The 25,770-nt window shown below is 40.7% G+C and overlaps 4 protein-coding genes across 4 annotated transcripts in view; 2 read left to right on the forward strand and 2 right to left on the reverse strand.

The window, feature by feature from the left end:
- Positions 1-1,443, reverse strand: part of LOC102207280 (ribonuclease UK114-like) — a 14,420-nt gene extending 12,977 nt beyond the window's left edge. Inside the window, exons 1-4 of the mRNA XM_005728484.1 lie at positions 1,249-1,443; positions 418-523; positions 262-316; positions 106-174 (exon numbers count right to left, since the gene is read on the reverse strand). Coding sequence (XP_005728541.1) covers positions 106-174; positions 262-316; positions 418-523; positions 1,249-1,313 — 295 coding nt within the window. The 5' untranslated portion in view covers positions 1,314-1,443. The remainder of the gene's footprint in view (positions 1-105; positions 175-261; positions 317-417; positions 524-1,248) is intronic.
- Positions 1,444-1,986: 543 nt separating this feature from the next.
- On the reverse strand, positions 1,987-10,018 carry stk3 (serine/threonine kinase 3 (STE20 homolog, yeast)). Its single transcript, XM_005728487.1, has 11 exons — positions 9,840-10,018; positions 7,410-7,490; positions 7,156-7,284; positions 6,602-6,716; positions 6,121-6,285; positions 5,810-5,977; positions 5,576-5,713; positions 5,117-5,242; positions 4,822-5,023; positions 4,528-4,718; positions 1,987-4,399 (listed from the first exon to the last, which is right to left on the reverse strand). Exons 1-11 carry the CDS (start codon positions 9,860-9,862, stop codon positions 4,241-4,243), a joined length of 1,497 nt encoding a protein of 498 aa, XP_005728544.1. The 5' UTR covers positions 9,863-10,018; the 3' UTR covers positions 1,987-4,240.
- Positions 10,019-10,233: 215 nt separating this feature from the next.
- Positions 10,234-12,603, forward strand: polr2k (RNA polymerase II, I and III subunit K). Its single transcript, XM_005728486.1, has 4 exons — positions 10,234-10,316; positions 10,518-10,586; positions 11,839-11,931; positions 12,120-12,603. Exons 2-4 carry the CDS (start codon positions 10,526-10,528, stop codon positions 12,140-12,142), a joined length of 177 nt encoding a protein of 58 aa, XP_005728543.1. The 5' UTR covers positions 10,234-10,316; positions 10,518-10,525; the 3' UTR covers positions 12,143-12,603.
- Positions 12,604-14,254: 1,651 nt separating this feature from the next.
- spag1a (sperm associated antigen 1a) lies at positions 14,255-24,822 on the forward strand. Its single transcript, XM_005728485.1, has 8 exons — positions 14,255-14,672; positions 15,754-15,853; positions 16,937-17,089; positions 17,277-17,434; positions 21,370-21,511; positions 22,285-22,411; positions 22,522-22,659; positions 23,795-24,822. Exons 1-8 carry the CDS (start codon positions 14,318-14,320, stop codon positions 23,798-23,800), a joined length of 1,179 nt encoding a protein of 392 aa, XP_005728542.1. The 5' UTR covers positions 14,255-14,317; the 3' UTR covers positions 23,801-24,822.
- Positions 24,823-25,770: the final 948 nt, after the last annotated feature.

Here is a 25,770-nt window from a genome sequence, read left to right on the forward strand (position 1 = left end):
AAAAGCTAAGTGAGCGCATCGGTCAGGTGACTCTTAAACTTGTCACACTGTCATTTTCCCTGCTAATGTGGTCAAAATGAAAGGAACAATATAGTGCTGGCTTACATGTCTTGTAGACCTCATTGACGTTGTTGAAGTCATTTATATCTGCGAGTAACACAGTAGTCTTCACCACTGAAATGAAAGGGTTTATGTGCTCTGAAAGCTCGTGTTTAAATTTCAGAACATGTGAAACATACGAGGAGAAGCTCAGTTTCTCACCGTTGCTGTAGTCGCAGCCGGCAGCTATAAGGATCTCCCCAATATTGATGAGTGCCTGAAGGACACGATGGGAAAGATTTGTTCGTATTTTAGGAATCTGTTGTGGATGCAACTTCTGCTGTAGCTGATCTAAACACTGGCAGAAGTGAGTTTCACCTGTTTGGCCTGAGCCTGCACTCCTCCATCTACCAGCTTCCCGGAGGCGACGTCCATCCCCAGCTGACCGGAGATGTACATGGTTCTGTCCACGATCACCGCCTGGCTGAGGACGACACACACACACACGTTTCTTTCTCAGGATGATGTTTCAGCAGGAGAAAGTGAAACAAAAGGCCAACAGTTCCAAGAAAATATTTCCTCACACCATTGCACCACCAGGCTGAATCACCGATACAAGGCACTTCCACTTTCCACACTTTCATGTTGTTTTTGCCGAATTTTTCCCCCTTTCTTTATTCAAATCAGGCAACAAAGTATATATCTCATTTACATTGACATAGTTTTTTTTTCTTTTTTCCCCTTTTCCCTTCCCCTCCCCTCTTTTTCCGAATTTTGATCGAATGTTAAAGCATAAATCAAGACCAGGATACATTTTTCCAATCTTCTGTCCGGTTTGGTGAGCCTGTGTAAACTAGAGCCTCAGTTTCCTGTTGCTGGTTGACAGGAGTGACATCCACCAAATAAATGATAAACCACGTGAACTTTGATCGAGTTATGATGGATTTAGAACAAGTCCCAGCACTTTCTTCGGGACACCTTACCTGTATATTCCCTGCCTCACAGGAGCTTTTGGTGTGTAGATGATTTGGCGACGAATTGAAGCCATTATAAGCCAGCTGCTTGTCGACCTTACTCGGTTTCCTGCTATGCTGGGGCCCCTTTGCCCCACTGAGAAACTTTTAACTTTGGTTCTCTCTGTGAGTTCACTGAACTGTAAGACCAGGCCCTGATCAAACATCGGACTGTCCTTGTGCTCCCACGTCTCACCTGTATGGGCCGATGGCAGCCGGGGCCGACGCAGTGTTAACGATCCTTCTGTTGAGCGCAGACATGCTTCCCAGATTTCTTCAACTTGCTGCCAACCTTTCCGAAGAGCTGTGATTAATGCAACTGTGCAAGAAAAGCTGCAGAAAAAGAAGGAACACTGTTTCCGCAAAGTCTACCGTACCGCACTGAATAGAGGAGCAGCAGGCGCGCTTATAGCTATAAAAAGGCGTTAAATATAAAATGAAATGCGCCCTTGGCAGAAGAGTTACGGTGAAGGGCGTCAAAGCTGCCTTTATGAAGGCAAAGATCAGCGGTACTGCCCGAAGTTTTGATATCGATCCGAAACCAAGTAAATACAGGGTCGATAACGAGAGCCAGTGGGTCATGATTTATGCAATTAATCAGATTTAATTCACCACTAAATCACAGCGATTTTTATTTTTCACATTAGTTAACACAAAACATACTATTCAGCTTTTCATGGGAATTTTTTTCATATTTTTTGGCATCCAGGAATGTAAATGTACCTGTCTCTCTGTGCTAGAGGCTAAGAATAAAGCAGATGTGACCGTCAACACAAAAACTTTCATGCACTTTTCATAGTGTGTGTTTGTTGTATTTTTTTTTCAATTCCAAAAAAAGTAACACAAGTCTACATAATGAAATCAGAGTATCTAATCATGTCATGTTGGTATTAATCCATCCACATCTAAAGATTAGACCAAAGCCAGCTCTGGTTAACTATAAGTGACTTTTATTACTTTTTCAACATTTTTGAAACTTTATTAAAGTATTACAAACAGAACATAATAAATTAAATGCTTACATTCCACTCTACACCCTTCAATCTTTACATAAACCGAATAAGTGAAGTAAATGAAGACAAAAATCATAATGATATAGCAAAAGGTGGCTTTAGGTAACTGTACATATTACAGCCAGTTCTAAAGAAACAAAACAAAATCATAAAAACCCCCAAAACAAACTATTGGACTTTTCAGTGTTCAATAGTTTTTAATAAAAGCAAAATTAAAGGAAGCCCACATTTTCTTCTTAAACATTACTCTTTCCTTATACAACAGCATTCTACTACAGAGCAAAATTAAGTATAAACATGCATAGTCCAACCACATTTACATGACCAAGGGCCAAAATATTAACAGCCAAATCAGCCACAATATTTAAACCAGTGTCACGAAAAGAAAAGAAAGCAGAGTGGTTAATAAATAAAGTGAATGCTTGTGTGAACTGCAGGCTTAATTCATGAAGGGTTTCCATCTGCTTCACCTACAAAACACATTCATATGTAACAGCAACCAGCAGATTCACTGCACGTTTTTAACATTAAGACAGGATGAATTCATTCATTCACAGGGTCATTATTAGCGCTTAAAAAGTAACACATACTTTAGCAGAAGAGCTGAATTAGAGCCAGAAGCCAGATACATAGACAAAAACAAAAAATGTAGTAACCATTCAACAAGCTTAATAATTTTTGGGAGTAAAAACCTACAAATTCTTTCCTTCTTTTCATTTTTTGATTAAATTCCTTTGAATTTGGTTATTAAAGTGGTCCAACAAGCATATGCAGTGTGTGGGAAATTTTACAGCTGACTTCATTTATGATAAGAAAGGAAAACATTCCTCACTTATTAAAAATACAGGGGAAAAAGCCTTCATGTTCAGATAAAAGAAGCCAAAGCTTGTGTCCCAAAACCCACAAAGCACATTTTTTGTCTTTTTCTCCCCTTCAAATATCAGGAAACAGAAAGCACTCTCACTGATAGCTGAAAAAAGTTGCAGGAAAAAAAGAAAAGAAAACTTGATCCAATGGAGGAAAAATTATCATCTAAAAATAAAAAGAACAAGTAGAAATCACGTGTGTGGCTGATGTAGCGGCTCTGGTTTTAAGTACAACTGTTACGTCTTTCGAGTCTTTTTTCTCAACCTGATGTGTTTTTCCTGAAGTGGAAAACAGCAATTAAACCATTTATGCAATAATTCAGGGTCTGGCCTCGTCACTCAGCTCTCTTAATGCTGCCTCAAGTCAATCAGTCAAAGTGGAACAATCAAAAGAAATCAAAGTTATCTAAACTTAAACATTTAAAGAATGCTGTGCAGTGTTTAGGAATGACTTTCACCTTTTCCCCCTATTTGGAAATTACGTTTGTTTAACGTTTCAGGATGAAGAGCAGTGAGGGAGTGTCGTGTGTGTTTACGAGGCACTAAAAGATGCTTCAGATCTGCCACTATAGACTGTGCACTGGGTGTATAAGGAAACCCAGAACGTCATACCTGAAAAACACCTAATTTAAATAAAAGATAATGCAGACTAAAGAGAAGCTGGTCCACAAAATAGCTGAAAACATGCGCAATCTGTTCTTTGACATTCACTGGATTTTTCTAAGCTTTCAATAGTCTCTCGTCCAACTCTTCTCCAGCTGAGGAAACAAACGTGACCATCCAAAGACTCGGTCGTTTTACTACATTGCTTCTGTTGAAAAATCAGGTTTCAAATATTTTAAGGCAACTTCATCATCAACATCACCTCGATTGTCTTTGGTCATGGATGAACCTCCACAGCTTTTGTCGCAGGTATTTCCAAACTAGGCTCTATGTTTTATTTACAGTGAAGGTAAAAAGTCTCGGGGAGGTGGGGGTAATGCCATTGACCTCGCTCGCTGCTCCTGCTGAAGAAAAGGCTTTTTGCTGATTAAAGAGGAAATTCTTTGTGTGACTCTCAGATGTGTTACAGCCACAGCTTGGTTCTCCTTTTTCTTTTTTGGAAGGGTGTGGATTCCCAGAACCAAACAGACATCATCCAGTAAAGGAAGCATCTTACTTCATTTAGAGGTCAGCTAACAGGCGGCCAGAACAGCAGAGGGCATCCAATGAGATTGTTTTGGTTCCCCCGAAATCACTGGACAGAATTTGTTGTTTACCGTGGCTTAGGGAAATCCAGATTAGAGGAGGTCAGGGTCAGAAGGGGCATTTAGAAGTTCTGTTGTCGTCTCTTCTTGGCATCCATTGCATCCAGGATGGGCTGCCTTTTGGCAGTGTAGCGCTGCCTGAGCTCCTCAATCTCCCGCTCCATCATGGGATCCAAGGCAGTCAGGCGTAACTGCAGCTCCTCAAAGTCCAGGTTCTTCAACTGAGAGGCAACACAGACAAACAACAGACGGAAAAAATGAGTCACAACACTCAGAGCTGCTTCTGTTTTGCTGCTGTAAACATTTCCACAATGAATAACACTACAACAGAGTCACGGATGACACTCACAAAGTCAAAGTCTCCGTCCTGAGGCACCTTCCAGTTGTCAGGGAAGACGTTTTTGGACTGGATATGGTAGCCTTGCTGCTCCTGTGCCTGGTTGTGGTTGTAGCTCTCCTGCTGCTGGGCCGCCTTGTTGTCCTGCTTGTCGAAGTAATCCATGAAGGAAGGACGAATCGGCTGCTGGGGGGTGGCATGTCCTGTGGAGGAGGAAATGGGTTAAACTCGAAGGTAACAAAATAAACTTTCTGGACAGAATATTTTGGAGACCGTCTCATTCAGGCAGACATCATATCCGCTCACTTCTCATCGATCCCTGGTCTTCCTCCTCGTCTTCATCGTCACTGTTGATGACCATAGTGCCAAGGTCTGACTCAAGCATAGTGCTGCCGTGCTCAATCATTGTCTGCGCCCCGTCGCTCATAGTGCTGGTGGCGCGCATGGTTCCGGCGCCCTCTGAGCCCGACTTAACCATAGTGTGAGAATCCACCTCAGTCTCTTCCTCCTGGATGGAATAAAAAACAGAGTTAAGACATGCAGCATTACATCTGAGGTTTCTTCACCCCAGACCTTTCTGTGAATAAATCAGCACACGCACCGAGTTGTCATCCTCCTCTTCCAGCTCTCTCTGCTGCTCCTGCTGCCTCTTGGCTTTCATCTCCATGGCTTCAGTTATCAGGTCTCTCAGGATCGTAACTGGCTTGGCCTGGCTGATGAATGGATGCTGGAGATTCACAAGACCAAAAAGATAAAAGTTATATGAACTATATTTTACATGCAAATGTATTTCCATACGGGTATATCCACCCAGCATCATGTGTTACACCCTCTGATGTTTCTATTTGCCTGAGGCGGCATTAAATTTTCCATATTTACAAATCTCCGGGGTATCTGGGGAAGACTATTTGCTCTCTATTTTATATGTTTGCTTTCATCTTGTATCAGTTATTTGAACAGGGAAGGACACTAAGAGCAACTTAGTGTCCTTCCCTGTTCAAATACTGTAACATAATAATAGTAGTAATCCATGTATGTGGTGGCGAGGTCATCTTCTTACCTGTAGCAGCTGTGTGGCCGTCGCTCTCTGCTCCGGGTTCTTCACTAAACACTTCTTGACAAAGTCTGTAAACTCGTCTGACCAAAGCTCCGGCTTCCTGAATGTTGGAGGAGGGTTGGTCGGGATCATAAAGATTGCCTGCAGAAACACGATAACAGGATTATGGTGGATTAAAAAAAGAGGATAAAAGTTTTTCACAACACATTTAAAACAAGAAGAAATATTTCCACTCACTCTCATTGGATGAATGTCTGCATAAGGAGGTTTACCCTCTGCCATCTCTATGGATGTGATGCCCAGGGACCAGATGTCAGCTACACAGTTGTAGCCGATCTCCTGAATTACCTCGGGTGCCATCCAGAATGGAGTACCGATCACAGTGTTTCTCTTTGCCATGGTGTCCTACAGAGTGGGAATATATATTACCCCAGACTTTTAGAGCATGACAGGACCAAGCAAAAACTCCTCAGAAGCAAATTACAAACAGCATCATGCTGGCAGACATTACTTCATCTTATCACTACTGACATATGCTGCAATTTTACCGTCAGCTGTCCAGCAACTCCAAAGTCTGCCAGTTTGGCGTGTCCCTCTGTGTTAAGAAGGATGTTTCCTGCTTTGATGTCCCGATGGATCTTCCTCATGAAGTGAAGATACTCGAGTCCCTTCAGCGTCGACTTAAGGATGGTTGCGATCTCATCTTCTGTCAGCTGAGAGATTGAAGAGTAAAAACCAAACATGAACAAACAGACCATTAACTGCTGCACTTGTCTGTAGTTTTTTTTTAATCATTAGTTCGCTGAGTTCAGTTAAAGACAAGGTCAACCTGGAGATCTTTTCACTTTTAAGTCGCAATAAATACTGCACTTTGAATTGAAACTTTATCAAAAAATATTGTCTTCCTGACACAAAAACTAGTGAATTAAAGCCACCATTGCAGTCGTTACTGACAACAGGTCAAAGGCACTTTTAAATAAAGTTTTAGCGAAGTTGCACACGTCGCTGCGGCTCAGCATAGACACCCACCGTCTTGTTGCGCAGTCTGATGATGTCAGAGACAGAGCCAGCGCCACAGTACTCCATCACAATCCACAGGTCTGTGTTCTTGAAGTAGCTGCCATAGTATTTCACCACATAGGGGCTGGGGAGGAAACGCAACATGGAGTGGTTATCAAAGGAGAAGATACAGAGCAGAAGTGAGAAAAAAAATCTCATGGATCCAGACACGAGAGAGCTACATGGGCTATGATGATGATGTCATACTTCCTCCTTTATTATCTCTGTAAAATGTCTTTTGAGGCTTTTCCTGGCTCAGAATGGACCTTTGAGAGAAGGCTGACTAAGTGCAACTGGTCTGCGTACAGTTAACACTAACAGGCTCTTATCTAATTAAACATAACAACTGTGCAATCCCCTGTTATTTAGAGCAGATGATAAGCAAAAATGTATTCTGAGTCTGCAAATAAACAATGATTTTCTCTCAAACCACTTTACTGGATGCCACATTTTTCATATTGAGGAAAAACCTTGCTTTCAAGGGCAAAAATGGGCGTATGGTATGAGACATACTGCTGTCCCACCTGTCACACTGCTGCATGATGGAGATCTCTTTGATGATTTCCTGCAGATCTGACTCCACAGGCACCTGCTTGATTGCCACCACCTGGCCGGACTCCTTATGAATGGCTTTAAACACGCTGCCATAGGAACTAAAAACACACACAAAGCTTAAAGTCACATGTATGGCTGCAGTGCTTTATTACAACTGACAGCACTTAAAAAACGATTTATTACACAATGGTCAGCTGTAAAAATGGAAGTTAAGACTTCTTACCCTTCACCGAGTTTCTCGAGAACATCAAACACTTCCTCTGGCTGTTTCGTCAAACTATCTTCACTCAGCTTTTTCAGCTTACTGTAAAAAGGGAATAAGACAGCAATATAAAAGTGAAAGCAATGATAAGTGGAAAAGGCAAATCTAAACATTACAAAACAGGAGACACGGCATCGTTTCAGCATCTGTAAATAAATGAACGGCTGTGGGTGATTTTTAGTCTGGACATAAATGTCAAACACACTGAGACTGCAACCTGTTATTATTTCTGTTTGCTGTCATTTAAAGATATTTTTAGGCTTGTGTATCGGTGCTTTCAAACACCAGAATATGAAGTAATACTTCTTCACAGATAAAAAAAAAAAAATCAGCACCGCAGCCAAACAACAGGAATAAGTCATTATTAGTTAAGTTCAAAGTGATCGACAAAAGAAGTTATTGTGAAAGTGAAAACACAACCCAGCATGCACTGTTCACTATTTTCTGACTTGATCAAAAATATTATCACGTGCAATACGAGACTAAAGGAGGTTGTTTCCCCCTGAGCAACGCTAAGTGACGCAAACTTCAATAAGGTTCCTCAGTCTGGCTCTAGTGAATAAAGCAAACACAATGAATCAATGATTCAGTCATTTAAAAATGATCCTACATGAGCTCTGACTAAGACAACAAACAGATTGTGTGTGTTTTTCCTTTAAAAGGGTATTTCTATACTACCTCTTAGAAAAGTTTGCACTATATGAAGCTGGAAAGGCCCTCACATCCTGCTGTTCCTGTTAATTTCCACTAAGCAGAACAGAAACGTTCAAGTATGGTGTCCTCAAAGTCTTTCAGAGAAGCCTTTTACTGAAGGTGAGAAGAGCTGAAAACATTGCCGTTTTTTTCTTGAATCCAAAATAAAAAAACGTATTCAGTCTGAATTTCACATAGTGTTTTATAACTATTTCAATACCTATTATTATATTTATTATAATAATTATTAATATTATCATCATCATCACTTATTTTGCTCAAATATTTATTTTTGTAGACTCATTCTTTAATTTCATTGTACATTTATGAATGTTATAGTAAACTTTTAAGCACTATTTACTTTATATTTGTATTGTCTTTATATTACGCACACTTAATTTTATTTTTGTCAATGATTTCCAAAGCAGTTCTAATTTCTTTTGATTTTGTTATCACTCATTTAAATTTTTTTTACTATTCTATTATAATCATGTTATTTAAGATAAAATGTTTTTATTGCTAGTTAGCATCTCTGATTATGTTAACTACACACACATAGCTTAAATAGGAAATCTTTCCTACCAAACTCTGTCAACCTAAATGTTTAATAATATTACTTTATTATTATTATTATTATTGTTATTATTCATCCTTTATAGTGTTGTAACAAAAGGGTTGCTCATGGAATGGAATAAATAAATATTTCTCATCTGCACATCTGAACATGTGTGATCTCATAATTTAAAAATAGTACAGCAATCATACAAAGACTTCAGATCTGTCACCTTGTGGTTAAAAAGCTATTCAGTAAAATTAACTTGCATTGTCTTTTTTTGAGCCTGTGAACTCATGAACCACCACAGAACAGAAACCAACTAAGTAATCAGTAACGTGTAATACTGGTTTGTCTTCAGGAATCGTGCCAAAAAAATACCGTGTTCGACATTTAAACAGTTCTAAATGATGGCCTGTGATCTATCAAGCATATATCTCTTATAAAGGATTTCAAGTCACTCTGAGCAAGCAGTAGAAGCTGCAATCAGTATTTGGCAAAGTGGCTTTTATATATCTTTTATTTATTTGGATAAAAAGTTTTACTGACATTCAAAATGTATTTTTTTTCAATAGAGATCACGCAAAGAGGCAAGCAAAAACATGGAGGACCTTTAACTTTTACAAGGACATTTTATGTGTCCAAGAAAGTCAATAACAATAACGCAGACTCATAAAGAGAGATCACGTCTTTACTATATATATGTCTAACCTCTTCATAAAGCCTAATAACTAAAGCCTGTTTACAAATACAGGCAACAATATTAGACATAAAAAGACACAGTAATTCAATTTTTGCAGGACACTCGGGAAGCTAGAGGGTGATTCAGTGCGATCATTCATGCGATTGAATGATATTTCAAGTGCAAATCTAACCACTGAACAAAACACTCTTACAGAGACTTGGGAACATAAAACGACCACATCATTAGCCAAATCTATTAGACACTCAATTGAGGGCTCAGGAAAGAGCGCCTCTGTGTGAGGAACGATCTGTACATTCGTGAACAGAACTGAAAGTTTGAGAGAAGACTGGCAACGATAAGTTAGCTTAGCATCAGCTAGCTCGGCGACATCCACCGAGCGTTAGCTGTTCGGCTAGCTCGTTAATAATAGCATTTTTAGCGTAGTCAAATTAACACAAACCTTTTGGGCGCAGACGTCTCCATGATGTACGACTTCAAAACTAAAAAGAAAACACACTAAGAGGGACTCGTGGCACTTTTGGGACCAGCAGTCAGGACGAGAACATTGTCGACTGAATCGTTGTTGTCAAAAACTAAAGCAGCGCCAGCTGAGGGATCGTCAGATGACGGTGTTACGGCCTCAACGCAGCGCCCCCTGCTGGAGCGGAGTACAAACAAAACGGCTTAAAATACTCTCCTTAGAAACATTGAATAATTTGTATCAATTAAACAACTGAAACTTGTGAATAAAATGTTACTGATAATAGAGCTGTCCACAAAAATACAATTGCTTTCTCTGGTCTCTTTCAAAGACATCGTCCGACCAATCACAAGCGACTTTGCTGTGAGGTGCACGACTGTTCTACGCATGTGCAGGCAGGAGCCTTGTGGAGTATGAAAAGAGAGGTAAACAGCTAACAGCTAACGTGTTTAAACGGTGAGAAACCTTGTTATTATCTTTCCATCCTGTGTACTCCGTATCTGTTAGGTTTATGCAGCGTTTTTAGATACTTTAAAGATATTTGTTGTTTGCTCTAAATACCGGTTGGGTTGTTTTAGTCTGTTTCGGGCAGTACCATGCTGTTTCTGTTAGCATGTTGTTAACAGTTATCTCTCTGTCTCGTATTTTTTTGTTAAGAATCAGAAATGGATACACAGAAAGATCTACAGCCGCCCAAGCAGCAGCCTATGATCTACATATGTGGAGGTATGTTACAACGTTTACTTTAGTAATACCACCGCTGGTAATGCAAACAGTACGATTTTACCTGCTCTAATGCAAACCTTTCATCACTGCCATCACGGCTGCTTCTCCAATGGATGTTTTTCTTACATTACACCGCATAGACCTTACATATTGTTCATAATGTGTTCCTTCATAGTAACAATTCTCTCATAATAAGTTGACAAATAATAAACTACAGCTCAATTTAGAGTGTATAACTAGCCTCTCCGACATTAATAAATTAAGGATTAATCCATAGTTAATGCTTCAGAGATCGCTAAGAGTGTATTTTTCCAGGTATTACAACACTAGTTTTTAGAGAAAACCGTCTAGCACACTATATCATGTCCTGTTTTACCTAATACATGAAAATTCGCATAACTACCGTCTGTAATTATAAATATGAGTTCAGTATTGGTACTAATTAACACTTGGAGCCCAAAACTTGCCTATTGTAAACCGGTCTGTGCATTCAAAGCTGTGATACCTGGCATGTGTGGAATTTCCGTTCACTGAAATTACATCTCAGGTGCCTTTATAGCCTCATGACCCCTACTCCTTTTCTAATCTCTGTTTTAATCATAGTTAGCTTGGGATAAGTTGATTGTATTGTTCTGTATGTATGTATGATGATTTTCTTTTTCTTTTTTTTTACCTTGTGGGTATTTGTGCTTCCAGCTGCAAAACACAAGTACTAACTGAGAGTTACATGATGTTCTTGTGTTTGAATAGTGTCTTTACTACTTAATCCACTGTGGTGGAGACATCTGGAGGACATAACATACACATTAGGCTCACTACATGTTTACAGTGGGAAATATTAAACCTCCTTTACAGTCTGATACAATGTTACTATTTTGGAACCAATAATAATTATTTCACCATGATTACGTAATGTTGGTCATCTTGCATCTGGAAAAAGAACCACCCTGATTTTAGTTCTAATAAGTTTTGTGGCAAGGTGTAAAAACTCAGTAACAATCTGAATGAACTGAAATGAATACATCTTACACATTATGGACTAAATGTTGGGCCACACCTCTTTGAATTCAGAGACGTGCGCTAAGTGAATAAAATTTACCAACACTCTGCTGACTCAGTAGCTGCATAGGTCCAAACTTTCTCTGTCATTAACATCAGCAGAAAAACTATGTGAGGGGGTGTTGCCCGCTGCTCTGCTCTGCTCAAACTGCACTTGAACACATAACACCATGTTTTCTCTCGTCACTTGCAGAATGTCACACCGAGAACGAAATCAAAGCCCGCGATCCGATCAGATGCAGAGAGTGTGGCTACAGGATCATGTACAAGAAGAGAACAAAGAGATGTATCCTTTTGACTTTGTGTGCATGAAGACAACTTGTGAAAACATTAAAAATGACCAGTTGACTTGTTTATTTCAGATGTGAGTCTTTTTGCTAAAGAGTGTTCAGATATTTTGATTTTGAGTTTGATTGATATTTTATGAATTGGTTGCTACGTTTGCTGTGGATTTCCTTGACTCTCTGATTTCAGTGGTTGTATTCGATGCCCGATGAAGAAGAGGAGAGGAGCAGTTTTGACTCTGTTTACTGTTTGTAGTGTGGGATCATGTAAATAAATAGACCTGGCTTCAGATTTGTGAACTACTCATTTTATTCTCGGTCTAAACAATACATTTGCTTGTCAAAAATGTATGAAAGTTTGTTTTGGTTTATTAAATAATAACTATTTTAACTGGTTGTGACTGTTTTTTCCCAGTTTTTCTAACTGATGAGCTGATTTAATTAGTAGCATCTCCATGACGACAGGAAAATTTGTGTTTCAGCTCTTGTAGACTTTTCTATATTCATGTAGTCACGTGTAATTGGTTTGTTGCTATGAGATGTTTGCAGCTTTTCGACCCCTGAAATAGACTCTGCCTTTCAGAATAACAAAATGCAGCAGGGGAAGTAACCTGATTTTGTGTAATGCAAACTGTTTTTTTGGCCTTTTTCATAGTAATAAAGATTAAATGAGACTGCGATGTTTTCTTCCCCTCACCCCCAAAGGTTTTTTTTAATGACTTTGACTGTGGGATGGTTGTTGGTACCGGACAGGCTGATCTACCAGGATTTTCCCACAGCCATCTCCCAAAAAGAGAAAATGTCCAATGAGCGGCAGTTCTCTAGGTGAAATTGCATCATTGACGCCAGAGAGGATTGGACAGAGTTTTGAGACGATTAAAAAAACGAAAGAAAAAGGCAACAGTAACTCAAATGACAACTGCTTACAGCGAGGTATTCGGAAGAGCGTATCTGAATGCACAACGTAAAACCCTGAAGCAGACCGGCTACAGCTACAGAAGACCGCATTGGGTCCCTCAGTTTCCTGTCCACAAAGAACAGGAAACATACTGGCTCACCAATATTGCACAATAGAAAAAGAATTAAAGAGTTAAGGTAACTCTGATTGCAAAAGGGGGACCAACCCAGTACAAGACAAGTGTACTTAAGTGTCCATTGAATGTATTTTTGATCTAAAACAACACAATGATAGCTTTAACTTCTTTAAATTACACTGTTTCCCCAAGTTTAGCTTTTAAGTTGATTTAAATCTAAATCTATTTTTTTTTTGTTCATTTAGTCCCTTAATATCTGCATGGCAACTTTTTAGTTTGGCTTACTACAAAGATTTCAAACTGTTGCACTCTCTCTACTCAAAGGTGCAAAAATCCTCATACCAGCAGGTCTGTATCTCACTGGTTTAATTTGTACAAATGCTGAAAATCTGTGACAGATTCTTCTGACTTACTGGCTGCTGGGCAGCTGAAGGAGACTCCAGCAGTGTCTTTGTTTTTTGTACACATTGCACAAATAAGACACAACAAATAATAGATAATAACAAAAAACTAAAATGATGTGTTTCATTAAGATGAGATACCAAATGAAATAGCAAACAAAGCCTTCACTGGGATCATTACTTGCACTTGGGTTTAGCAGCTATTTCATTTCAAACTTCCATCTTTAAAAGATTCTAATAAAACATTTGTGTGAACCTGTGATTTGATGTAATTACATGCCAAAATGTTGACCAATAGAAAATAAGCCTGATTTAATTTCCCGGTGCTGGACAGAGAGCTGCTTCCAGCTAAGATGCTGCTGAGAGAGTTATGAACAACTTGTTCTCATCAACAAAGTAATTACTTTGCTGAACTACCCTTTAGGTGACAAACAGGACTGGATTCAATGATTGTTTTCATTACTGGACTGGGTTTTCCATCAACAAAATGTAATTTTACATGATTAATATTCTGTTTGTTTGCTGTTGATCAGATTTGCAGCTCACTCCAATTATCCTAAGAGTAATTAAACATTTATATCTTTCCACTGTGTCAAAATGTTGCCTGTCAGTTACTTCTTCTCCAGTAATACAGCGTAAATCATGTATAATCGAAATTATAATGGGTTTTTTTTTCTTACAATTTGATGAATTAAAGCATCAAAGTGTCTCGCATGTGTGTGTCTGGTCCAGGTTTCCTCTGCTCTGAAGTCTAAACTGAGGCTCTCCCTTCAGAGCTGTCCTACTGCAGCACTGCATCGCTGTGGCACTCCCCCCTCCCCCTCGCTGACATCACATCTGACGCCTCATGTCGGGGGTGTGTCCAGCAGAAATCCCCATCCAGGCTCAGATGTAGCTGCGGCTCTGAGAGAGGTAGAGGCAGAGTTTGAGCACACTGCAGAGGGATTGCAGCTATGGGGAACGCGCAGGAGAAACCTCCGGGCGGCGGAGGAGGGGCAGCGAGCGCGGATCAGGCCACAGCAGGGAGTGGGACACGAAGCGGGGGTGGGAGCAGCGGGGGAAAGCCTCACATGGCTCCAGAGAAGGGGGCGGTCAATGGCACTCAGAGAGAAAACAGCCCTGCTGGTGGGCAAGAGAAGAAGGAGGACAGCCCTGCAGTGGACACAAGTTACCTGGATGCTCCCGCCGGGGCCCTGCCTCCTCACCTGGCCCGGCTCAAGAATGAAGGGAACCATCTCTTCAAACACGGACAGTTTGGAGACGCCTTGGAGAAGTACACCCAGGCCATTGAAGGATGTGCTGAAGCAGGTGGGGGGTGACATGAGCGGTTTCTTTTCTCTTACACAGCATGTGATCCTGGGATAAACAAATCTGATTATAGCCACGATACTATAGCATAGTTAGAGGAGCTTTATCTAACTGCTAATTTCTTGATTCATTGATTAAACCATGTATAGTTTTAGAAAATAACAGTAATTTTGCAACCAGAAAGTTATTTCTTGTTTATTTTCATCCTTGGATTCCTTGGAGTAGCTTTTCCACCTCTGTGACTCAGTGTAGAGTCGCCAAAAACAGCAGATGGGTGTCACAGAGCCTGAGAGACACCCTCTCGTAGCATCTGTGACTTAGCCCGGGTAAGGATATCACAAACAAGTTGACTCAGTGTCACCTGGTTCCACAATCCAACGTATCCCGTGTCAGTTTTGAATGCATTATACCACTGTGTCTCCAGTCAGCCTGCAGGATGACTTCAGGTCACTTCACTTTTTAGCATGAAGCAGAGACACAAGGCGTCTCTGCACCGGTGATTTGTGATTGCAGTGGAGTGTTGGCACAAGACAAGTTGCTGTCGATGGAAGTCGTGTGCTGATGCATGGGGCTTTTACGTGAGGCTCAATGCCACGCTGCACAGAGAGCACTCAGCTGACTTTTACTCTTGTAGCTGGCAAGTGTGAAGGCTTTTTCTGCACTTGCACTGTAGCCAGATTCCAAACGTTTAGACTTGATTAATTATAGACTTCAATCAGAAAGCTGGTGAGAACAGTGTATGATAATGATGATGCGCTGTGGGTTGTGGAAGCTGTACATAAGACTGATGCTCTCCAAGCGGTTATGAAACTGCACTAGAGTGAAAAGGACAGTGGAGAAAATGACTCTACCGAGGGATCTCTTAACACAGCCTTTTATCTGTCTGCCTTTCACCCCTTCAGCGTTTCTGGACACTTGCAATTGAACTGCCGCTTCTCTCTCGAGCACTTTAGGCCACAAAGTCTAAAGAACTGCTGGTAACATGGATGTGTAGCATGGCCTTACACCTGCTTTTCAGATCACAAGATGACGTAAATGAATCTGGTCTTTCAGAAATGTGATTATGGTTGTCCCCTTGCAGGCATTGATAGTCCAGAGGACCTGTGTATTCTCTACTCCAACAGAGCAGCCTGTTACCTGAAGGAGGGAAACAGCACAGACTGCATACAGGACTGCAACAAGTACGTGACTAGTGTCGGTTTTATTACTGGTTATAACTTCCAGGTTTGAGAGATGAATCCACAGATCTGACATCACACCCCAAAACACTGTCAGATCACAGACTGTATTTAAAAGATGGCCAGAACCAGAACCGTTCTGGTGTCATGGTCGTAACCATCTTGTGGAGTGCTAAGTTTATGTGTGATTTTATTTGAGAGATAGCTGGTTTGAAAAGGCTCTGAATGCCACAAACAATTGTTGCCACTTTAATTTTCCCAAAGTGGCAACAATTACAGCCTGATTGGAACATCTACTCTTACCAGTACCAGCTTATAAAGAGAGAAACGCATAGATAGAGATTGGGCTAAAGAGATCAGCCAAGAAAACTTATGAATAACTTATTAAAGGGGGACTTTTTGTGCTTTTTTGTCTTATACTCACTATTTTAACAGAGTCAAAAGTGGGAGACACAGCAGGAACAAATCAGGGATAATGAGACAAGAGAATATGAATTAGATACAAAGCACAAAAGACAAAAGACCACCAAAAAGAAGCAGGAAATAAGATACCGACAAAGGCTCGAACATGTGAAGTTAACAGTGAAAGACAAGAGACAGAGACAAGACTGGAGGGACACAGTGGGATTAACAAAAGGGAACTAATAAACCTTAAGTCATCTACAAGCAAGCAAAGAACTATAGGGACAAATAAAAAAGCTCATATTAAATAAACCATTAACAGAAGACCGTGAAGAATACTGAACTAGAACAAAATCATTTCTCAAAACTAGAGGAAGTCATGAACCTGCAAAACTCAAAAGCTGACATTACCCAGTTGGGGACACGTGGGCTGTGTTTTATTTAAACTCAATATTATTTACATGAAAACTGAATGACAAGCTGCTTTTCCACAACCTGATTGTAACTGTTTTCTCTGTAACTGTGGAACACAGCATGTAGATCATCCACAGTGATGCAGTTTTGGATCCAGCAGCTTCCTGCTTTTTGTTTCTTTGCTCTAAAGGCTGCGACAGCCTGTCGGTCAAATATTCATTCACATGTTCAGATCCCTCGGTCTCCGCCTCTCCTCTCTGATCCTCTTAGGGCTTTGGAGCTGCAGCCCTATTCCTTGAAGCCTCTGTTGCGTCGAGCCATGGCCTATGAGTCACTGGAGCGCTACAGAAAGGCCTACGTGGATTATAAGACCGTCCTGCAGTTAGACACAGGGATACAGGCGGCTCACGACAGCATCCACAGGTCAGCTGAACACAAAAATCCAAACACGGGAAACTTCAGCCGCTTTATGTGCTGGTGCATGTTTAGACAGATTTTATGTAACACCAAGTCGTCTCAGTCATTTCAGTTTCCCTTTGGGTCCCTGCGCGAGTCTTGCTAATGCGAAACACTTTGCGATACTAGTTTCAGTCTCTTTGTTCTCTGACAGGCTCACAAAGATGCTGATTGAGCAGGATGGACCCGAGTGGAGACAGAAGCTTCCAGAGATTCCCGTCGTCCCCCTGTCTGTGCAGTTGCAACACCGAGAGAAACCAATCAGCATTGAGCAGGCCCAGGCCAGGGCCGCCAGAGCAGCCCAGGAGGAAGGTGAGGAACAACCATTCCTGTGGGTTTAAGTGGTTAAATGTGATGAGCACATCTGATGCAAACAAAGAAGCCTTTTAAAGAAATCCAGATTTTCTTGACTAAAGACAGTTCTTTGGGTGATTTCATTCACGTAGCATTTTTAAAAGAAACAGTAAATAATTGAACAATAAAGCAGCAGCAGAAGTCAGTGAGCAGAATCAGCGTGCAAATGCTGAGTAGTGGTGAAGGTGCTCCAGCTGAGAGCCTCTGTGTGTGTGTGTGTGTGTGTGTGTGTGTGTGTGTGTGTGTGTGTGTGTGTGTGTGTGTGTGTGTGTGTGTGTGTTTGTCTGGGTGTACTATCAATAATGCAAAGTAAAGACGATCCACACAGACTATAGTGCTGCTGTAATGGAACAATCCAGGTCAAGTTTCCTCTGCGCTCGAACTGCTCACAAGAACCAGGAGACTCCAAATGTGCCATAAATGCAAATATATGTAAATAGTTTTGGAGCAGTATAAGGCTGTAAAACTCACAACAACACTAACAGATAAATCTGTTTACTTGTACTTGTCTAATGAAAAACTCCAAACACACGATCTAACACATACAAAGCTGAATGAATATGAAGCCAGAAACAGAAGCAGACAGGAAGTGATCGAAGTTGTAAGTGTTAAAAGCAACATGTGTGCTGCTTAAATTTGTCACAGCGAATACGCAGCACTGTTAATCACTACCTCCTACAGTAATGCATTTTGTTCCATCTTACTGAGGAGGAATGACTCCATGCCAACAATAAGAAATGTAAGACAGCATCTTAAGTTATTATAAACTGTGGTAAAATAAAGTTGTGGCCAGAAGTTCACATCTGCTCATTATGAGCAAGAATGTGGTGCTAACTTTGAGGTTTTAATGAGTTCTTTGAACGTTTCTTTTTCCAGGGTGGAATGATTGTACTGCACACATCATAATGTCTTTAAAAGATAAGGATTGGGTGCACGAGTTTGAATTTATTTTGAATTTTCTCTGATCCAAACAAGGTCAGCAGTATATATACATACAGCCCCATTAATATGTGGTTACATGTCCTTTAGCAAGTTGCACCTTGACAAGATGTCTTTGGTAGCCATCAGCAAGCTTCTGGAATAATTCCGGGTAGATATTTGACTGATTGTAATGGCAGAAAACTTAATTTAAATTAGTTGGTTTTCTGGCTCAGAACCAGCTTTGACGTGTATTACACAAAGTTTCAGCGGGGTTGAAGTTTAATGTTAGCCTGCTTTATCCATTCATAATGGGAACGGGATCATTGTCCTGTCGGAACACGCAAATGTGTTTCAAACATCCAACTGTTGTGGTGAAGTTGAAGAATTTGGAGGTAGTCCTCCTTCTTCATTTTTCCATCCAACAATACCATTGGCAGCAAAACAGCCTCATAGCATGATGCTACCACCACCATGCTTGACAGCTAGTGCAGTCTTCTTAGGCTTGAAAGCCTCACCTTTACTCCTCCAAACATACTTCTTACCATTGAGGCCAAATAGTTTAATATTTGTCTCATCTGACCATTAAACTTTTCTCCAGAAGGAGTTTGCAAATTTGAAGGTGTCGATTTTGGAGCAGAGGCTTCTTTTGTGATCAGCACCATCTCAGTGTATGGTGTAAAACTGACTTCACTGTGGACAGTGATGCTGGTGTCCCAGTAGCTTCCAGTTCATGGCTTGAGCCTTGTTGGTTCCTGAACATTCAAATCAATTTCCTCTCATATGAGGGTGACAGTTTGGGTCTTCTTCCGGACATTAGCAAAGTTGTGACACATCTGAATAACTTGTACTTATGTAAAATTGGACTGATGATCTTAGAATCTGCAGTTGTTTGTGTACATCTACAATTCTCTAATACAACAAGTCAATCTGAGTGTCTCAAATGTTCAATTCATTCATTCATAAACTCACGTTTGTGTTGTTTCTGTCTTCATGTTGATTTCCCCAAAACAGGAAATAAAACCGCAAACACGCAACACAAAACAACACCAAACTGTGCTCCTTAATAAAAGAGTTAAAATGAATTAAAATTCTGACAATTATAATTTTATCCGTTAAAACAATTAGACTTAATGAAGCCTCGAGTTCATTAATATGTTAATATGCCTTTAATTGCAACAACACAAGTTAAATGAGCATTGCATTTATTAGTTGAGCTAGCGTTAGTGGCGATGATTAAAGCTACTGCTCTCTCGGCATTTGCAAACACAGCTGTGTTATCCGCCAGAGGAAATTACATATCTATTGATGCTTGGATTGAAAAGAATTAAACACAACCTCTACAGCAAGCTAGCATCAAAATAACCCTGTAATCAAAGATTGCACAAGCTTGTGTTATTATTCTCCCACAGCCCCGAAACCTCCTAACCTGCCACTACGCTTCAGCGCCGGTGCCAGCGCGTCTGTTTTGACTGTGTTATTGGTAATGTTATTAGATTGTATCTGTTAAATTATCTCCTTACAGCTTGACTCCCAGCTTGTATCAGCTTCAGAGGTGATTGATCTCAAATACTCATGCTCCACATATCAATTTAGTTTCCCAGCAACAGAGCACTGAGTGGTTTGTGGTATCGACGGACGTCTCAGCTAAAGGAAAAAAATAAGCTTTCAGTACCGAGCTGCTTCAGAAAGCATGCAGGCCTTTTCACTTTGTGCTTTGGTTCAATTGTAAATGGATGAAAGTAGAATTTTCTTGGTAGAGAAAAATGAAAAAGAGTTTCAAAACCTGGTTCAGGCTTTTTAATTCAGTTTTATAGTGCTTTGGGCCTGAATGCTTTCTAAAGTAACTCTGTCTGAACACTTTATTAGTTATACTTTGTTATTACTGGGTTGGACCTCCTGAACTGTTGATATAAGGTGGGATTGATTCAACGCTTTCATGTATTTTTGCCAAATTCTGACCCTGACATGTGAATGTTGCAGCAATAATCATTACTCATCAGACCAGACAGCATTTCTCCAGTCTGTCGTCCAATTTAGGTGAGCCAGTATGAACTGTAGCTTCAGTTTCCTGTTTTTAGCTGACAGGAGGTGCGCTCTTCTGTTTCTGAGGCCCGTCTGCTTCAGGTTCCTCATTTGTTGTGCATTTAGAGATGCTCGTCTGCATGACTTGGTTGAGACAAGTGGTTATCGGAGTTACTGTTCCCTTCCTTTCAGCCTGAAGCATTCTCCTCTGACTTCTGACATCAACAGGCATTATCTCCAGAGAACTTTGGCTCAGTAGATGTTTTCTCTGTTTTCTTTGACCATTGTCCAAAAACTCTAGAGATGTTTGTGGGGGGAAATCCCAGCTGGCCAACAGTTTCAGAAATACTCAGACAGAAAATCACTCACATCACCTTTGTTTTCTGTATCGAATCTTAATTTGAATTTCAGCAGGCCGTCTTGACCACATCTAAATACCTAAATGCACTGAGTTGCTGCCATGTGATTGGCTGATTAGATAATTTTGTTAAAGAGAAGTTGAACAGGTGTACCTAATCCAGAGGCTAGTGAGTGTATATTACTTTTAATGCCTGCTGAGCTCGTTTTTTCGAGAGTTGGCATTAGTAGCTGTGTCATTTGATTAATGTTATCTTTTTGTGTACCTGTGAGTCTGTGTTTATGTTTAAGTACCGCTGCGTGTGTCTTTCCCACAACTCATTAGCCGCATTGGCTTTTTCAGCACAGCCGATCGCTAACTAAGGAGTTGACTCATCTCCGCTGGTCCACAGAGACTGCTGCCGACAGGCTGGATTTATTAAGGCCTGAAACGGTGTGAAGAAATTGTAGAAGAGGCTTGTTGAAAGACAAACCATTCAGTACAGTCTGCCCCAGATCTGTCTAACCAATCAATAACTTGCACTGAAGAAAATGAACTCTTTATGAAGTTATCTTTTTCAGTTGGAAAAAATAAAACATTTTTCTGCCAACAGCCAGAAGAAAAGAAGCCCACTTCACTTTGCTTAAACAGGAAGGCAACAGTCTGGTCAAGAAAGGCCACTTCCAGGAGGCCCTGGAGAAGTACAGTGAATGTCTCGCCATAAAACCTGACGAATGTGCGCTCCACACAAACAGGTATGAAAAAACAACCCAAACAGACGCTAGAATTGACTGGTCTTTGCAACAAGAGCGCCTGAATTACTTTACAAAAGAAACACTGTTTGAAAGGTGGGTAGTTTGATCGCCACCCCCCCAAAAATAACAGAATAGCTGCCTACATCAAGTAAGAAGCTTCAGCTCAAATATTGTGTAAAAATCCGCTGAAATAATGCCAGTTTCTCTACTCTTGCAGCAAAGGCTTAAATGAGAGTCGTTCTTCACCTTCACATTCCCCCAGTTGCTCGTCAGTGTCACAAGTTTTCAATGAAATTGCATGTTTTGATCTTACTTTGTCAGCACAGAAAAATGGCCTCTCGCGGTAGGGAGCGATGCAGAGCTCAGAGCTAATTCTCCATTTACAGGTAGACAGGGGGAACAGTAGAGGGCACCATATGACCACCTGGCATGTCAAATCTGATGCACTGCCAGTTGTTGCTCTGGATAAAGCCCCATGAAGGTGTATCGGTATATTTGAAAGGAATTTCAGATGAAATATTGTGTTGCCTAAACTGCTGGACACATGTGGATTCCCTGTAAATATTACATCCTGCAAAAATCTCTTTATCAACAAGATATTGTGCGAAATGTTGGGGAAAATGCATCTGTCCCTACTCTTCTACGGTGCATATTTTGAAGATTTTTCATTTGTATTTGAAACAGTGTGGAGTAATCTAACCATGCGTAGCCTGATCCTCATACTGATCATCACTGACAGAGACCGTCTGACAAATCCTTTACTTCCCCTCCAGAGCCATCTGTCTCCTGAAACTGAATCGGTTCGAAGAGGCCCGGCAGGACTGCGATTCGGCGCTGCAGCTGGAGCCGAACAACAAGAAAGCCTTCTACAGACGAGCCCTGGCTTTTAAAGGTTTACAGGTGCCGGCACGCCCCCTCATAAACCTCTTTCTTGTCATTTTAAGATAATGCGTTGGATTTTTCTTCCCCCTCCCATTCCTGATTTCTCTGTATGAATGACTATCCTGTAGGACTACCTTTCAGCTAGCAGTGACCTCCAGGAAGTCCTCCGACTGGACCCAAACGTCCGGGAGGCGGAGCAGGAGCTCGAGGTGGTGACGGGCTTGCTGAGACAGAGCCTGATGGACAACACCGTGCACACACCAAGGGTAAAACAAGTTCATCATGTCGCCTTAAGCCCCTCAATTACTAGATTTAATTTTCATTGTAGTTGTCATTATGCAACACAAGGTTATAAAACTATACTGGAAGTTCAGTCCCTTTATGCAAGGAGGAGAGGTAGTGAAGGTGGGTGAGATTAAATACCTGGGGTGAACTGTCCAAAGCAAGGCTGCAGGCAGAGTGGAGCGGGTGGAGATGAGTGTCAGAGGAGGGTGTTTTGGGAGATTTAACCTTTTTAACTTGCTTTCTTATGCTTCTTTTCCTTTAAAGGTGATAGCGGCACATTTGCCTCTTTCATTTTACTTGTTAATAAAAACCTTTGCTTTATTCGTTTGCCTACTTGTCTCAGTTTTTCAATCTGGACATGCTTCGTTATTTTCCTCACATCCCTCGGACTGTTAGGGAACGTGACAAGGAGCAACAGCAAAAAGGGAGGTTTAGATGATTTGGAGACAGTGGCAATGGCAGGAAGTGGAGCTCGAGGTGATGATAAGCTATTCATTGCGAGTGACCACAATGAACAGGATTAGAAAGAGTAGAGTGCATCAGAGGGACAGCTCAGGCTGAGCGGGTTGGAGACAAAGTTTGAATGGTGAGGCTGAGATGTTTTGGACATCTCCAGAGGAGGGATAGTGGATATACTGGATAAAGGATGTTGAATATGGAGCTTTCAGGCAGGATGAAAAGAGAAAGACCACAAAGGAGGTTCAAGGATGTAGCGAAGCAGGACGTCCAGAGGGCTGGTAGGACAGAGGAGGATGCTAGAGACAGGGTGAGATGGAGGCAGGTGATCTGCTGTGGTGAACCCTGAAGGAAACAAACTAAAGAAGAAGAAGAGTGTGGAGGATGAATTTGTCGGTTTTGAAACCTGAAGAAAGAAACTGTTCTGCTGGTACGGCAGCTGATACTTGGTAAACAAGTATGGGATGCTTTAATCACTGTAGTTGACAAGCCTCCAGGTCTGGATCCAGACATATCCCATATGTGTTTGTAACGTCTCCAATTAGTTAGGAACATGGCTTTACCACTTTATTATCTCCAGATAAGGCTTCAAGTATGTTACAAACTATTAAGACAAACAAAACCTCATAGAAAAGGCTAACCTTTGATGATTTCCTGCAGGTTTGATGTCTCCTGCTGGTTCACATGTGGAGACAGGTGTGGACACTTACCATACTGCTGCAGGACTTTTAAAGCAATCGGCTACAGCAAGTAAGCAGCGTAGAAATGCAAATGACTATTTTTGAACTCCTGGGACGAGAACCGTGGACGACCAGCTTTTCAGCTCTGCTTCATCTGCAATGTGTGCGAACCACACGTAACTCCTGAGTACACAAGCTTACATAACGGTAAGCTTTATTTAAAGAGGCTAATGTCAAGGTACTTGTGACCCGCTCGCACTATAAATCATTCACGTTATGATGTAATGTCCAGTTTCATGTAACAGGCTCCAGAGCACTCTTACTTGTTAAAGAGTGTTGAGAGGGGGGAAAGAGAGTGCGTATCAAGCGTGCCTTACTGAGATTTTTACCACAGTTAGGATGAAATGCGCCAAGATTAAATGTTTAATTTTGATTGCGTTTTTTTAAATCTGCTTTGAAAGGAATGGATCAGTGCAGTGCAGGCAGTGTGTGTTTGTGTGTTGCACAGCAAGATATGAAAGCTTCAGCTATTTTATTCCAAAGCGTTTGTTATTGTTTACATGTAGTGTGATAAGAGCTGCTATTAATTTAAACAAGAAGCCAACAACATCACATAAACTATCATCACTATTAGTGTTGGGAAGTGCCCTAAAAGGCACTAACGTGAATTTAAGCTTCACCGGTTAGATTAGCTAAAAAAAAAAAGTCTGAGGTCAGCACTTTAGAGTGGACCCATGATGCTTTCTTTATTTCATGCCTGATAAATGCTGCTGGAATTTCATATTACCACTGTTTCAAAAAATTACATCATCTTTTATAAAGTAATCATTGTGTTGTGTTTAACACTAGCGCTGAGCTGATGTCAGCTCGGAATACCCTTCCTTATATGGTCAATCAGCTCTAGCTATGCCTGAATAAGGAGGCGGAGCTAACAAGCACTGGGTTCTGTTTAGAAGCAAGTCGAAGGGCAGCCAATCAGAATTTGGGCTTATAGTGAGGGGGAGGGGGGGCCTTAAAGAAACAGAAACTAAAAAGACTTGTTTCAGACAGACGATAAAAGACCAATAAGATACATAACGGTCACTTAACTGCAAATCAAATAAAGTTGAATAAAAATTTTGAGTGAGTGGGACATGAACTAAAAGTCCCTTTTAAGCGACTTTTAGTTCACGTACCTCTCTGGGTTTAAATATTGCCCTGCTTAGGTTAGTGTTACAGTTTACAGAACAATGCACTGTACTGTAGCTCAGTAATTAATGTAATTAATGACTGTTTTGTTTTTGTGTAGGTATATAGTAGTTAAATTAAAGCTAATGTCCGCATGTCTGTGCCCTTATTGCTGCAACAAGACCCCCGATAAGGCTCTGATTAAACACCCAGATATATTTATCAAAAACTGTCATATTACAAGAAAATTATTTATTACAGTGATACAAATGTACTTTATTTAAGTAAAAACATCAATAACTCGTTTGACTTGGGAGCCTAGCCTATAAGAGAAAGCAGCAATGATTGCAAATTGAAAGCTTGTTTCCACCAATTTTGGGGGGGAGGGGGGGGAGAAGCTCTGAATAAAAACAAAAAAAAAGCTTCATTTATATCTCAATTATTTACCTGTTATCTCACCCCCCTCCTCAGTTTCAAGTAATTAATTGAGTTAATAGGACTTAAACCAAAATTTTGACTAATGTACCATAAATTTTCTTTGGCAGAAAAGGCTTCCATGGAAAGTCATTTTTCAGCTTCCACCCTCAGGCTTGTCATTCTCCCACATTTCAGCCTGCGTTTGTGTGCAGGCTGAAATGTACTTTTACACACGTTTGAAAAGGACAAATTAGATGCTTACCAAGCTTTGCAAACATAATTTATCACCTCTGTCAACTCTCCACAGGAGCAGAAGCTTTTGAAATCACCCACATCCGCTATGTATTTCTTTAAAATGTAGCAAACTGTGCC

The sequence above is a fragment of the Pundamilia nyererei genome, unplaced genomic scaffold (genome assembly GCF_000239375.1).
Source record: "Pundamilia nyererei isolate P.nyererei 1_Seehausen unplaced genomic scaffold, PunNye1.0 scaffold00028, whole genome shotgun sequence".
Taxonomy (NCBI): domain Eukaryota; kingdom Metazoa; phylum Chordata; class Actinopteri; order Cichliformes; family Cichlidae; genus Pundamilia; species Pundamilia nyererei.

Bases quoted from the DNA above. Each gene is read 5' to 3' on its own strand.
- stk3 (XM_005728487.1), bottom strand. From the start codon at position 9,862: ATGGAGACGTCTGCGCCCAAAAG. The intron at 6,717-7,155 runs GTGGGACAGCAG...TTTCCTCCCCAG, and splicing joins ATCATGCAGCAGTGTGACAG to CCCCTATGTGGTGAAATACT. The intron at 5,978-6,120 runs GTAAAATTGCAG...CCCACTCTGTAG, and splicing joins GAGTTGCTGGACAGCTGACG to GACACCATGGCAAAGAGAAA.
- polr2k (XM_005728486.1), top strand. From the start codon at position 10,526: ATGGATACACAGAAAGATCTACAGCCGCCCAAGCAGCAGCCTATGATC. The intron at 10,587-11,838 runs GTATGTTACAAC...CGTCACTTGCAG, and splicing joins TATGATCTACATATGTGGAG to AATGTCACACCGAGAACGAA. The intron at 11,932-12,119 runs GTATCCTTTTGA...CTCTGATTTCAG, and splicing joins CAAGAAGAGAACAAAGAGAT to TGGTTGTATTCGATGCCCGA.
- spag1a (XM_005728485.1), top strand. From the start codon at position 14,318: ATGGGGAACGCGCAGGAGAAACCTCCGGGCGGCGGAGGAGGGGCAGCG. The intron at 17,435-21,369 runs GTGAGGAACAAC...TTCTGCCAACAG, and splicing joins CAGAGCAGCCCAGGAGGAAG to CCAGAAGAAAAGAAGCCCAC. The intron at 22,412-22,521 runs GTGCCGGCACGC...ACTATCCTGTAG, and splicing joins TGGCTTTTAAAGGTTTACAG to GACTACCTTTCAGCTAGCAG.